The sequence below is a fragment of the Carcharodon carcharias genome, chromosome 3 (genome assembly GCF_017639515.1).
Source record: "Carcharodon carcharias isolate sCarCar2 chromosome 3, sCarCar2.pri, whole genome shotgun sequence".
NCBI classification, from domain to species: Eukaryota; Metazoa; Chordata; class Chondrichthyes; order Lamniformes; family Lamnidae; genus Carcharodon; species Carcharodon carcharias.
In genome coordinates, this window is record NC_054469.1 from 2244462 (window position 1) to 2259373 (window position 14912).

At 52.8% G+C, this 14912-nt stretch overlaps 1 protein-coding gene across 14 annotated transcripts in view; it reads left to right on the forward strand.

The window, feature by feature from the left end:
* The window catches only part of scrib (scribble planar cell polarity protein), a 482984-nt gene that overhangs the window by 105825 nt on the left and 362247 nt on the right, over positions 1–14912 (forward strand). For all 14 annotated transcript variants that reach the window (XM_041183767.1, XM_041183772.1, XM_041183773.1 and 11 more), the window contains exons 11-15: positions 4816–4982; positions 6553–6677; positions 7017–7154; positions 7626–7814; positions 8576–8884. In XM_041183767.1, coding sequence (XP_041039701.1) covers positions 4816–4982; positions 6553–6677; positions 7017–7154; positions 7626–7814; positions 8576–8884 — 928 coding nt within the window. The remainder of the gene's footprint in view (positions 1–4815; positions 4983–6552; positions 6678–7016; positions 7155–7625; positions 7815–8575; positions 8885–14912) is intronic.

Below are 14912 nucleotides of genomic sequence, written 5' to 3' on the forward strand. Positions count from 1 at the left end.
TATAAGATACATATTGTAAATTGTTTTATCTTTCTGAACTTGTGTAATAAATTTTGTTTTTTCATTTGTTCAAAATCCGTGAAATCTTGTGGCTTTATTCCAAAAGCAGGTGTCTTGACTCTCAACCTTTATCGACTTAAAACAAAACATTATTGGTCCTTAACTGGATTCCCCCCACCCACCCATCCCATATCCCGGGGTCTGGCTAAGGGTCATAATATAAATTGGGGGCTGTTGTGGGATCTTGGATCCATGGACAAATACGAATGCTGATACTTGCTGAGGTTAAGTTTTATGAGATTGCCATGGTGAATTTTAGTAGATTGAAAAGCAGAATGACTTTGTCAATTGCTAAGGCTTTTCTGGAGAGGGAAGTTTTATCCCTGTGTGATTTGCAACAGCTAACCAGAGCTAGGTTAACCGTTTTAGCAGAAAAGTTAGGGTTAGAACTAAAAGCAAGGGCCAAGAAAGCAGAAATAATTGATAGCACAGCATGTGGGGTTGGAAGAAGCAGAAGTGAATCCAAATAGCAGTTGAATTAGCTAGAATTCAGTTGCAGATGAAGCAATTTGAGATGGAAAAAGAAATCAAAAAAACTTGAATTGGAAGAAGAAAAAGAACCTAGAAAGAGCAGAAACAATAGAAATGCAAAACCTTGGGTTTGAGTTTCAAAGAGAGAATTCAAGCAGCATTAACTGGCAGATAAAAAGCTTAGGGTACGGAGTGAGAGACTAATAGTTTGGATGAGGAATCAAGTCCCATTTTGAGCTGTTTGATATAACAAAGAATCTTTGCCTTGTTGCCTCAATTCACTGGAGACTGGGGTCGAGAGATACTTCATCTCATTTGAAAAGGCAGCTAAAGTGACTAAAGGACACATGGACCCTCGTTTTGCAAAGGGTTTTGGTTGAGAACTCTGGCTGTGTACTCTCATCTTTCAGAAGAACAATTTTTAGATTGAAGTAGTTAAAGCTGCAGTACTTAATGCTTACGAGCTTGTCCCTGAAGCATATCAGTTGAAATTTTGCACTTGGAAGAAAAGACCAAATGTAGAATTTGCTAGGGAACAAGATATGCTGTGGGATTGGTGGTTTCGACCCTGAAGCTAATGATAATGGAAGAATTCCAAAGTAACATCCCAATAACTATTAGTTCACACCTGGAAAATTGTAAGGTTTCTTAGGCATGAGAAGCAGCAGTTCTGGCGGAGGCGTATGATATATCACATAAGCCGCTAGGGGGCAGAAGATCTCCATCTGTAAACCAACAGGGAAGCTAGAGGAACAGGCAAGAGTCTCACTAAACAGAGGAGGTAGAAGATGTTCCAGTCAAGAAGCTTCAGTGAGATTGGTTGACCCACAGTGGGACTAACGTCTGGGTGGTTTCTTGAGAAATCTGTTCACTCTCTCTTGATTGTATCTGTCATTTACTCTGTAATGTGGTGTGTTCAACCACAGTTAGTCTGTTAATTCACATGTGCCATAGTTACCCCGAATGAATCACATAATCACAGTGCAGAAAAGGCCCTTCAGCCCATCGAGTCTGCACCGACACGAGAAACACCTGACCTACCTACCTAATCCCATTTACCAACACTTGGCCCATAGCCTTGAATGTTATGATGTGCCAAGTGCTCATCCAGGTACTTTTTAAAGGATGTGAGGCAACCCGCCTCCACCGCCCTCCCAGGCAGCGCATTCCAGACCGTCATCACCCTCTGGGTAAAAAAGTTCTTACTCACATCCCCCCTAAACCTCCTGCCCCTCACCTTGAACATATGCCCCCTTGTGACTGACCCTTCAACTAAGGGGAACAGCTGCTCCCTATCCACCCTGTCCATGCCCCTCATAATCTTTTACACCTCGATCAGATCACCCCTCAATCTTCTCTGCTCCAACGAAAACAACCCAAGTTTATCCAACCTCTCTTCATAACTTAAATGTTTCATCCCAGGCAACAACCTGGTGAAGCTCCTCTGCACCCCCTCCAGTGCAATCACATCCTTCCTATAATGTGGCGACCAGAACTGCACACAGTACTCCAGCTGTGGCCTCACCAAGGTTCTATACAACTCCAACATGACCTCCCTACTTTTGTAATGTATGCCTCGATTGATAAAGGCAAGTGTCCCATATGCCTTTTTCACCACCCCACTAACATGCCCCTCCACCTTCAGAGATCAATGGACACACGCCAAGTTCCCTTTGTTCCTCAGAACTTCCTAGTGCCATGCCATTCATTGAATACTTCCTTGTCAAATTACTCCTTCCAAAGTGTATCACCTCACACTTTTCAGGGTTAAATTCCATCTGCTACTTATCTGCCCATTTGACCATCCCTTCCGTATCTTCCTGTAGCCCAAGACACTCAACCTCACTGTGAACCACCCAGCCAATCTTTGTGTCATCCGCAAACTTACTAATCCTACCCCCCACATAGTCATCTATGTCGTTTATAAAAATGACAAATAATAGGGGACCGAGCACAGATCCCTGTGGTACGCTACTGGACACTGGCTTCCAGTCACTAAAGCATCCTTCTGTCATCACCCTCTGCCTCCTACAACTAAGCCAATTTTGAATCCACCTTATCAAATTACCCTGTATCCCATGTGGGACCTTGTCAAAGGCTTTGCTGAAATCCATATAAATTATATCAGCTGCACTACCCTCATCTACACACCTGGTCTCCTCCTCAAAACATTCAATCAAATTTGTTAGGCATGAGCTCCCTCTGACAAAGCCATGCTGACTATCCCTGATCAAACCTTGCCTTTCCAAGTGGAGATAGATTCTCTCCTTCAGAAATTTCTCCAATAGTTTCCCTACCACTGACGTGAGACTCACTGGCCTGTAGTTCCCTGTCTTATCTCTACAACCCTTCTTAAATAGTGGAACCACATTAGCTGTTCTCCAGTCCTCTGGTACCTCCCCCGTGGCCAGAGAGGAATTAAAAGTTTAGGTCAGAGCCCCTGTGATCTCCTTCCTTGCCTCCCTCAGCAGTCTGGGACACAAATCATCCAGAACTGGAGATTTGTCCACTTTTAAGCCTGTCAACACTTCCAATACCTTGTCACTCCCTGTATCAATTTGCTTAAGAACCTCGCAGTCTCTCTCCCCGAGTTCCATATCTTCATCCTCATTCTCTTGGGTGAAGACGGATGTGAAGTTTTCATTCAACACTCTAGTGATGTCCTCTGGCTCCACCCATAGATTGCCCCCTTGGTCCCTAATGGACCCTACTCTTTCCCTGGTTATCCTCTTCCCATTGATATACTCATAGAATATCTTGGGATTTTCCCTACTTTTACCAGCCAGAGCTTTCTCATATCCCCTCTTTTACGCTCTCTTTTTCTTCTCATCGTATCCTGAATATCTCTGGTCATCCGTGGTTCTCTGGACTTGTTACTCCTTCCCATCACCCTAGAGGGAACATGTTGAGCCTGTACCTTCCCCATTTCCTCTTTGAACACTCCACACTGTTCCTCTGTAGATTTCCCCACAAGTAGCTGTTCCTAGTCTGCCTTGGCCAGATCCTGCCTTATTTTACTAAAATCCACTCTTCCCCCAATCCAAAACATTTTTTTGCAACTTGTCTATTTCTTTGTCCATAACAAACTTAAACTGTACCATGTTGTGGTCGCTATCACTAAAATGCTCCCCCACCACCACCTCAGCCACCTGTCCGTCTTCATTCCCCAGAATTAGGTCCAGCAGTGCCTTGTTGGACCCTCTACATATTGATCTAAAAAGTTCTCCTGTACACATTTCAAGAAATCCACTCCATCCAAGCCCTTAACACTATGTCTATCCCAATTAATGTTGGGAAAGTTGAAATCATCTAATATTATTATTGTTTTTACATACCTCCACAAATTGTGCACATATTGGCTCCTCAATTTCCCGCTGACTATCTGGGGGTCTATAATAAACACCTAACAGTGTGGCTGCCCCTTTTTTATTCCTAAACTCTACCCACAAAGCTTCATTCGATGTCCCTTCCAAGATATCATCTCTCCTTAGTGCAGTAATGGACTCCTTAACTAATAATGCAACGCCTCCTCCTCTTTTACCCCCTCCCCTGTCTCGCCTGAAGATTCTATATCCCGGACTGTTGAGCTGCCAATCCTGCCCTTCCCTGAACCATGTCTTTGCGATGGCTACTATATCACAATTCCACGTGTCAATCCTCACCCTTAACTTATCCGTTTTACCTGTAATGGATGTTGGGGCATTAGAAAAGAAATTGTAAATTTTTTCATCTTTCTGAACTTGTAGCATAAGTTTTGTGTTTTTTGTTTAATCAAAGCCTGTGGAATCTTGTGGCTCTATTCCAAAAGCAGGTGTCATAAGTCTCAACCTTTATCTACTTGAAACAAAATGTTGTTGGTCCCCAACTGGACATCTTCCCATGTCCTGGGGTCTGGCCAAGGATAGTAACAGCAGTTAGATGCTGATCTGTAAATAGGTGTGAGTGTGGATTTAGACACTGACCTGCAAACTGGAGCGAGTGTGGGGTTAGATGCTGACCTGTAAATACGAGTGAGTGTGCAGTTAGGTGTGCAGATTCCTTCACACCCTCGGTGGGTGGACCCCCTCGTCCTCGGTGTCAGGGGGTGGGAATGGACCACTCTCTCCTCGAGGGGTGTTGGGGAACAGACCACCCTCTCCCCTTCAGGTGGTGGGGGGTGTGAGGGTGTAGGGTGGGGGAGCAGACCACCCTCTCCCCTTGAGGGGGTGGGAATGGATCGCACTGATGGGTATGTGGACCCTCTCTGTGCGCAGGCTCTCTCCTCATTGTCTGATCTTTTCCCAGGTTGATGAACCTGCCTTTTGCCCTCACCAACCTGAACCTGAAGGCCCTGTGGCTGGCTGAGAACCAGTCTCAGCCAATGCTGAAATTTCAAACTGAGGACGACGAGAAAACTGGTGAGAAGGTGCTGACCTGCTACCTCCTACCACAGCAACCGTCACCAAGTCTGGGTAAGATCCTGACATCATCTCACTGTAAAAACTGTGGCTAATGCCCTTACCGATTCCCAAGATACACTGCATAAACTCACCAAGACACTTAGACAGCACCTTCCAAACCCACGACCACTACCATCTAGAAGGACAAGGGCAGCAGATAGATGGGAACACCGCCACCTGGAAGTTCCCCTCCAAGTCACTCACCATCCTGACTTGGAAATATATCACCGTTCCTTCACTGTCGCTGGGTCAAGATCCTGGAACTCCCTCCCTAACAGCACTGTGGGTGTACCTACACCACATGGACTGCAGCGGCTCAAGAAGGCAGCTCACCACCACCTTCTCAAGGACAGCTAGGGATGGGCAATAAATGCTGGCCCAGCCAGCGAAGCTCACATCCCGTGAATGAATTTTAAGAAAGTGTCCATTGATCCTGATACGCTTGCTCTTGTACAGATTAACGCTGAGGTGCTTTACTCTACACAAACCATTGACTGTTATTGGGTCAGTGGGCCCTGGATGAACAGCAACTCCTTTGCTAAGAAGTTCCATTAGGAATTTGATCTCTTTAGCAGGAGGTTAACCTCAATGACTCAATATGCAGACAAACTAGTGGTGGTCACTCAGCTCAATGCCTAATGAATATGCAGTTCATTCCCTAATATGCAGCCGTGTACACAAGACTGGTGAATGCTGGGATGCCTTGTTAATCCTGGTCTCTCCTGGGGGGATTTGTTAATCCCGGTCTCTCGGGTGGGGGGGTTTGTTAATCCGGTCTCTCGGGTGGGGGGGTTTGTTAATCCCAGTCTCTCCTGGGTGTGGGGTTTGTTAATCCCAGTCTCTCCTGGGTGTGGGGTTTGTTAATCCCGGTCTCTCTTGGGGGGGGGGGATTTGTTAATCCCGGTCTCTCCTGGGGTGGGGGGGGGGGTTTGTTAATCCCGGTCTCTCCTGGGGGAGGGGGTTTGTTAATCCCGGTCTCTCCTTTGTTGGGGGTGGGGGGGGGTTTGTTAATCCCGGTCTCTCGTGGGGGGGTGTTTGTTAATCCCGGTCTCTCCTGGGAGGGCATTTTTAATCCCAGTCTCTCCTGGGGGGGGTTTGTTACTCCCGGTCTCTCCTGGGGGGGCTTTTTTAATCCTGGTCTCTCTTGGGGGGGGTTTTGTTAATCCCAGTCTCTCCTGGGGGGGGTTTGTTACTCCCAGTCTCTCCTGGGGTGGGGGGCGGGTTTGTTAATCCTGGTCTCTCCTGGGGGGGCTTTTTTAATCCCGGTCTCTCCTGGTGGGGGGGGTTTGTTAATCCCGGTCTCTCCTGGGGGGGCATTTTTAATCCCGGTCTCTCCTGGGGTGGGGGGCGGGTTTGTTAATCCTGGTCTCTCCTGCTTGGGGGGGGGTTTGTTAATCCCAGTCTCTCCTGGGTGGGGGGGTTTGTTAATCCCAGTCTCTCCTGGGTGGGGGGGTTTGTTAATCCCAGTCTCTCCTGGGTGGGGGGTTTTGTTAATCCCGGTCCCTCCTGGTTGGATTATTAAACCCGTTCTTCTGCATTGATCAATGATCATAGACCCTGATTCCGATTCCTTTGGTTGCAGAAAATCTCTTGAATGACAGCTTGGATGAAGCATGGACAGAGCCCAACCTGAACCGAGTCAGTGTGATCCAGTTCCAGGAAGAACCGAATGATGATGAGGAGAATGAAGAGGAAGCAGAGAGGCGGGTGAGCTTCCTGAGATTGCAATGGTCCTGAGGGCAAAGGGGGCAGGGACTCCTGGTCCTGAGGGGAAAGGGGACAGGGACTCCTGGTCCATGTGGAGTGGGTCCATCTATTCCTGGTCCGGGGGTGGTGGTGCAGATTGATTAGATGTGTTTGGCTGCTCTGTCTCCTTGATCCCGGTAAAGGTGGGCTGTAAAACCGAGAGAGGCTGGCATCAGCAGCTGACTTTCCAAATGTAGGTGTGTGTGTTCATCCTGCTGCCTGTGAACATGTGAATGTTAAATGAGCTCAGTACAAGATGCTACTGTAACCTGCTGGGATCTTTCTGTTGCATGTCTGTAGGGCCGGTTACAGCGCAGAGCAACACCACACCCCAGTGAGCTGAAGGTGATGAAACAGGCCATTGAGGAACGGAGGGGAGAAGCACTCACCATGAAAGCCCACGACCAACCCTCATCGCCTGACTCACCAGAGCCACAGGTCAGTGCTTTCAGGGCCTCCTGGTCCGGGGGGAGTGGGTGCAGGGGCTCCTGGTCCAAGGGGAATGAGTGCAGGGGCTCCTGATCCAGGGGGGAGTGGGTGCAGGGATTCCTGGTCCAGGGGGAGTGGGTGCAGGGACTCCTGGTCCAGGCGGACTGGGTGCAGGGGCTCCTGGTCCGGGGGGAGTGGGTGCAGGGACTCCTGGTCTAGGGGGACTGGGTGCAGGGGCTCCTGGTCCGGGGGGAGTGGGCGCTGCGTCTCCTGGTCTGGGGAGAGTGGTCGATATGACTCCTGGTCCAGGGGGGAGTGGGCGCTGCGTCTCCTGGTTCGGGGAGAGCAGGCGCTGCGTCTCCTGGTCCTGAACTTTGCGGTGCAGGATGTGCTGATCCAGGGAGTGTGGGTGCCAACTCTGGGGTGTTCCTGTGCCAAGTGTTTGGTTGTAAAGTAATTGGGTATTTCCTTTCTCCACAGGAAAAGAGGCTGAGTGCGTTATCGAACCAAAGCCAGGAGTCCCATATGTCCAATGGTGGGATCTCTCTGGGCGAGGAGGAACCTGAATTGGAAATGGACACTCCAGCAGATGAAGAGATCCCAGTGGAACAGAGCAGTGACATGTTAGAAAAGAACGAGGAGCAAGATGATGAAGACGGATACTTTGAGGTGACAATGTCAGAACAAAGCCCTGTTGCCTTTTGTTCTATTAAATATTTATACACTAACGGTGACAATGCTCCAATAATGGCATGACCATGAGAGTGCTGCTCTGTCAGGAGGTCAGTACTGAGGGAGTGCTGCACTGTCGGAGGGTCAGTACTGAGGGAGTGCTGCACTGTCGGAGGGTCAGTACTGAGGGAGTGCTGCACTGTCGGAGGGTCAGTACTGAGGGAGTGCTGCACTGTCGGAGGGTCAGTACTGAGGGAGTGCTGCACTGTCGGAGGGTCAGTACTGAGGGAGTGCTGCACTGTCGGAGGGTCAGTACTGAGGGAGTGCTGCACTGTCGGAGGGTCAGTACTGAGGGAGTGCTGCACTGTCGGAGGGTCAGTACTGGGGATGGTTGCAGGGGTGTTTTCTGTATGAGACTAAATTACCTGCCATGTCTGGTGGATTTTAATAATCCCACTATTCTAGGAGCAGCAGTAGAGTTTTCCCAAGTGCTCTTTATCCCTCAACCAACATTTTGAAACGTAATTCTCTGGTGACTGTCATGTTGCTACTGATCAGGGGGACCTTGCTGTGTGCAGATTGCCAGCTGCATTTCTTTCATTACAATGGTGACTATTTTTCAAAAATCACTTAATTGTCTGTAAACACTTTGGGGCATTCTGCTGTTGATAACGGTGCTATCAAAATGCATATTCTCCTGTCTTTTGACACTGCTGCCCTTTAGACTAGGCCTGTAACAGGTTGTGTGTCAATTCCAGCCAATGGTGCGTTTCACTGAAGACACTGTGATACGGGGTGAGGAGGAAGGAGCTTGCGAAGGTGATTTCATCCCTGAGAAGCAGCGGCTGATCCGGAAGGACACCCCTCACTACAAGAAGCAGTTTAAGATCAACAAACTACCCAAACCCGAGGCGGTGCTGGCCATGCTCCAGGGTTTACCCAGCGCTGAGCTGCAGGAGGAAGGTGACCAGGCCTTCAAGTCCAGCTGCTGCCTGGATGGAGACGTGACCCAGCTGGATGATGGTCAGGAGGTTAGAGACGAAAGGCTCTCCCAGCCTCCGGTTAAGGTAGGATGGAAGCAACGGCCTGGAACCCTGACACTGGGAGGGAGCTGGGGGGGCTAGTACAGCGGTATACAGGCCTTTCTGTGTACTGGCAGCTTGAGTGGCTGTCACTTGCATTAACCCTTCCACTGCTGTGACATGTAGCTGCCGTTAATTGTTCACTTCAGGAAGTGCCTCTGTTGCAGCCTGACTGATCAGATTGGAACAAGCACCATGATATTGTGAACAGCGGCCAGTGAAAGGGTTGATGGCTGCCGTTCAGTCCATCATAGCTGGCACTTGTCCATGATTCCTGTGCCTGTTGTGCGTCAGTTGGTGTTTCAATGTTCCAGGAAGTTTGGCAGATTTCGATAGCCTATCGGTTTGGTTCTTTGTATTCAGGGTTAACCCACAGGAGACCTATTGTATGTGAGAATGGTCATTTCACTGAGTAGTACACCAGATACTCCTGCACCTGACTGAGAGTCAGCTGGATCTCCAGAGTAGAGGGGGAACAGGAACCAACTTGTGATTAAACATCACTCCATGCAACCAGTGCTTTCAAACAGGGGGGAGTGTTCAGTGTTACAATGCTGCACTGCACAGTTTACCCCTATATGTGTGTGAGCCCCCTTCCCCCAAACCGTCCCCCTTCCCAGTGACCGTGCTCTGTATCCGTGTGGATCTCCCTCTCCCCCTCTCCCCCTCTCCCGTCTCCCGTCTCCCCGTCTCCCCGTCTCCCCCTCGCCCCTTGGCCCCTCGGCCCCTCCCCCCTCGCCCACTCTCTCCCCCACCTCCCCCTCCCCCTCCCCCTCCCTCTCCCGCTCCCCCTCCCCCTCCCTCTCCCGCTCCCCCTCCCCCTCCCTCTCCCTCTCTCTCCCCCACCCCCACTGACTCTGCTCTGTATCTGTGTGGACCCTCCCACCTCCCTCCTTCCCTCTCTCACCCCCGGTGACAGTGCCCTGTATCCGTGTGGAGCCACCCCCTGCCTCTCTCCCTCTCCCACGCAGCCCCACCCCGGTTACGATGCCCTGTATCCGGGTGGAGCCATTGGTGTCTGTGCATTGTGCCTATGTATAACCCATGGCTCCACTGACCCTGCTCTGTGCTGGTGCCCTGTGCGCCTGTGTGGAATCCTTTTTCACTCAGTTTACTGATCTGATGTCAGGTGCACTCTCTGGTGTTCTGCTGAATCATCTGTTGTGGTTTATTGTGAGGTTACTTTCCCCCGATTACTGACTGGTGAGAAGTACTAGCTGCATTCTCCTGCATGTGTTATGTATTGTTACTGCTGAGACTCTGATTGATTGCATGAAGTTGAATGAGTAGGTTAGTATTCAATAACAACTGACTCCCTTTCAAACTAGGGAGTCTAGCTCCTCTGCTGCCTGTCTATCCTGTCCCCCCACTCCCATGCGTTGCCTTTGTTTTATTTTATGCAGACTCTCCCACTCACCCATATAGCCCTCAATATTCATCTCTCACTCCCCTAATCCCTCTCTTCCCTCTCATACAGTAACCATGTTTGTTGTAGTATCCCTGTTTGCCTATCTGACTCACTGTTTCACATGTGTGTATATGCCTCTCTTTATATACTTCTCTATTGTACTCACTGTTCTTCTGACTCTCTCTCTCTTTCTGACTGCCTTCCCACCCCACATATTCTGCTTGCTCCCCCCACCTTTATTGTTTCTTTCCTGGCCACCATCCTCCTCCTCCATGTGGGTGGGTTTGTGTACCTCTCTCTTGTGCTTGTCTGTTCTTTATCTGGGTCACTTATTCTCTTACTCTCTTTCTACCTTTGTCTGTTTTTCTTGCTGCCTGTCTCTCACTCTTGCTTTCTGCACCTTTGTACCTTTGGCTTTTTGCCTCTCTCTCTCTCTCGCGCTCTCTCTCTCTCTCTGTATCTTGATCTCTTTCACTCTCTGGATCTTTTTCTCTCAGTCTCCTTTGATCTCCAGTTAATAATTGCAGTCTAGATTATCGGTATCACTGATTGTCATGTCATAAACTAACTGACTAACCTCCCATTTCTTAGTGTATGAATCATAACAGACCGGCATGTCACATCCACTCTCACATTTCCTACTTGCAGGCCAGGATCTGAGACTAGCATGCAGTGGGAAGTCCCAGGAATCCTGTCCATGCACAGGCAGGTGCTCTGTACACTGTAACAAAAACACTTGGAAAAACTCAGCAGGTCTGGCAGCATCTGTGCGGACTTGAAACGTTAACTGTGTTCCTCTCCACAGATGCTGCCAGACCTGCTGAGTTTTTCCAGGTGTTTTTGTTTTGGATTTCCAGCATCCACGGTTTTTTGCTTTTATCTCTGTACACTGTACCTGTCTTCCCACAGTCAGCTGCAGTATTTCCCTCTCCATGGTTGATGGAGTGTGCTCCATTTTTATCATTGCCTCTCTGCAGTCTGCACACTCTATCCACCTATGTCTTTTGCAGTCAGACTTGATTGTAGGGTTTTTAAACCATACGCAAAATAAAGGAACCCGACTAAGTGCTGTGGGAGTGCAAGGAGCATCAGTCATTCTGTGTGGGTGGTGGGATGTAAAAGGCCATAAATAAGGTCAAATGCAACCTCTGTACACATTACAGTGCACGACCGAAAGGGGCAGTGAGAGCAGATTCAAAATAACTTGCAAAAGGAAATTGGATAAACATTTGAAGAGGGAAAAGGTGTAGGGCTATGTGGAGAGAGTAGGGAAGCGGGATTAATTGGAGAGAGCTGGCACTGAAGTAAGGGGCTGAAAGGCCTCCTGTGCTGAATGATTCTATGATTGCAAGTACAGGCCTCCGCCTAATACATGAATTGTGTATTTATCCACTTGTGTGCACTCCTTTGCATAATCCTGCACTCAGTCGTGAGCCTGTCCTCATGAATATGAATGTATGCTGTCTCGCAGATTGACATGTGCTTTGATTTAGAAACAGGCTGTTCATGTGGTGGCTGGCTCATTTATGGCAGTACCATTTGCATTCAGGAAAGGTGACTGGACTCCCAGAGAATTTCTTTGTGTTTAAACTGAAGAAATTCAAAGTTTCTTTTTATTTTAGCTTCATCTGTGGCACATGGAGAACACGGAGAACTGGGAGATTCCCCAGTTATTACCTAATGATTCCCACCTAGACATTGAGGAAGGTGGTCAACACTCTCATGTGTAGCTGCTGCACACACTGATCTATTCTTTCACAGTTTCTGCATCTCCCTCAAATCCTATGGAAATGTTTGAACTAAAGAATTGGTGTTTGCTGTTTGACCAGTTCTCTGGGCTCTCAAATTCTTGATTTAGCACAGTTATTAAAACCCCGAGGTCTCTGTTTTCCTCCACATTAGAGAATTATTCTTCTCTCTCCTCCTTTGGTGTCACATTACCCTCATCCCTTCTTGCTCTTGTGCACCTCCTGCTGGGCTGTGTGTTTGTGTTTCCAAGCTGGCTGCTCTGAGGGGGGTTTGTCCACAAGCACATGTATGGTGTGTGTGTATGTGGTGCATGTTTGTTGTGTGCATGTGTGCGTGGAATGTGTGCATGCATGTCGTATGTGTGGGAGCTGCAGTACATGCGAGGTGGGGTTTCAGTGCGTGCGCGCGGGGGGGGTGGAATTGCAGCACGAGCACGTGGGGTGCGTTGTGTGGACAGTGTGTGGGGCGCTGTGTGTGGGGCGCGCTGTGTGGACAGTGTGGGGCGCGCTGTGTGGACAGTGTGTGGGGCGCGTTGTGTGGACAGTGTGTGGGGCGCTGTGTGTGGGACGTGCTGTGTGGATTGTGTGTGGGGCGCGCTGTGTGGAATGTGTGTGGGGCGCTGTGTGTGGGACGTGCTGTGTGGACTGTGTGTGGGGCATGTGTGTGGCATGTGTGTGGGGCGCGCTGTGTGGCACGTGTGTGGGGCACGCTGTGTGGCACGTGTGTGGGGCGCGCTGTGTGGCACGTGTGTGGGGCGCGCTGTGTGGCACGTGTGTGGGGCGCGCTGTGTGGCACGTGTGTGGGGCGCGCTGTGTGGCACGTGTGTGGGGCGCGCTGTGTGGCACGTGTGTGGGGCGCGCTGTGTGGCACGTGTGTGGGGCGCGCTGTGTGGCACGTGTGTGGGGCGCGCTGTGTGGCACGTGTGTGGGGCGCGCTGTGTGGCACGTGTGTGGGGCGCGCTGTGTGGCACGTGTGTGGGGCGCGCTGTGTGGCACGTTTGTGGGGCGCGCTGTGTGGCACGTGTGTGGGGCGCGCTGTGTGGCACGTGTGTGGGGCGCGCTGTGTGGCACGTGTGTGGGGCGCGCTGTGTGGCACGTGTGTGGGGCGCGCTGTGTGGCACGTGTGTGGGGCGCGCTGTGTGGCACGTTTGTGGGGCGCGCTGTGTGGCACGTGTGTGGGGCGCGCTGTGTGGCACGTGTGTGGGGCGCGCTGTGTGGCACGTGTGTGGGGCGCGCTGTGTGGCACGTGTGTGGGGCGCGCTGTGTGGCACGTGTGTGGGGCGCGCTGTGTGGCACGTGTGTGGGGCGCGCTGTGTGGCACGTGTGTGGGGCGCGCTGTGTGGCACGTGTGTGGGGGGCGCGCGCTGTGCGGCACGTGTGTGGGGGGCGCGCGCTGTGCGGCACGTGTGTGGGGGGCGCGCGCTGTGCGGCACGTGTGTGGGGGGCGCGCGCTGTGCGGCACGTGTGTGGGGGGCGCGCGCTGTGCGGCACGTGTGTGGGGGGCGCCGCTGTGCGGCACGTGTGTGGGGCGCGCTGTGTGGCACGTGAGTGGGGCGCGCTGTGTGGCACGTGTGTGGGGGGCGCGCGCTGTGCGGGCAGGTGTGTGGGGGGCGCCGCTGTGTGGCACGTGAGTGGGGGGCGCGCGCTGTGTGGCACGTGTGTGGGGGGCGCCGCTGTGCGGCACGTGTGTGGGGCGCGCTGTGTGGCACGTGAGTGGGGCGCGCTGTGTGGCACGTGTGTGGGGGGCGCGCGCTGTGCGGGCAGGTGTGTGGGGGGTGCCGCTGTGTGGCACGTGAGTGGGGGGCGCGCGCTGTGCGGCACGTGTGTGGGGGGCGCCGCTGTGTGGCACGTGTGTGGGGCGCGCTGTGTGGCACGTGAGTGGGGCGCGCTGTGTGGCACGTGTGTGGGGGGCGCGCGCTGAGCGGGCAGGTGTGTGGGGGGCGCGCGCTGTGCGGGCACGTGTGTGGGGGGCGCGCGCTGTGCGGGCACGTGTGTGGGGGGCGCGCGCTGTGCGGGCACGTGTGTGGGGGGCGCGCGCTGTGCGGGCACGTGTGTGGGGGGCGCGCGCTGTGCGGGCACGTGTGTGGGGGGCGCGCGCTGTGCGGCACGTGTGTGTGGGGCGCGCGCTGTGTGGCACGTGTGTGGGGGGGCCGCGCGCTGTGCGGGACTGTGTGTGGGGGGCGCTGTGCGGGACTGTGTGTGGGGGGCGCTGTGCGGGACTGTGTGTGGGGGGCGCTGTGCGGGACTGTGTGTGGGGGGCGCTGTGCGGGACTGTGTGTGGGGGGCGCTGTGCGGGACTGTGTGTGGGGGGCGCTGTGCGGGACTGTGTGTGGGGGTTGCTGTGCGGCACGTGTGTGTGGGGGGCGCTGTGCGGCACGTGTGTGTGGGGCGCGCTGTGCGGCACGTGTGTGTGGGGCGCGCTGTGCGGCACGTGTGTGTGGGGCGCGCTGTGCGGCACGTGTGTGTGGGGCGCGCTGTGCGGCACGTGTGTGTGGGGCGCGCTGTGCGGCACGTGTGTGTGGGGTGCGCTGTGCGGCGCGTGTGTGTGGGGCGCGCTGTGCGGCACGTGTGTGTGGGGCGCGCTGTGCGGCACGTGTGTGTGGGGCCCGCGCTGTGCGGCACGTGTGTGGGGGGGGCGCGCGCTGTGCGGGACTGTGTGTGGGGGGGCGCTGTGCGGGACTGTGTGTGGGGGGCGCTGTGCGGGACTGTGTGTGGGGGGCGCTGTGCGGGACTGTGTGTGGGGGGCGCTGTGCGGGACTGTGTGTGTGGGGGGCGCTGTGCGGCACGTGTGTGTGGGGCGCGCTGTGCGGCACGTGTGTGTGGGGCGCGCTGTGCGGCACGTGTGTGTGGGGCGCGC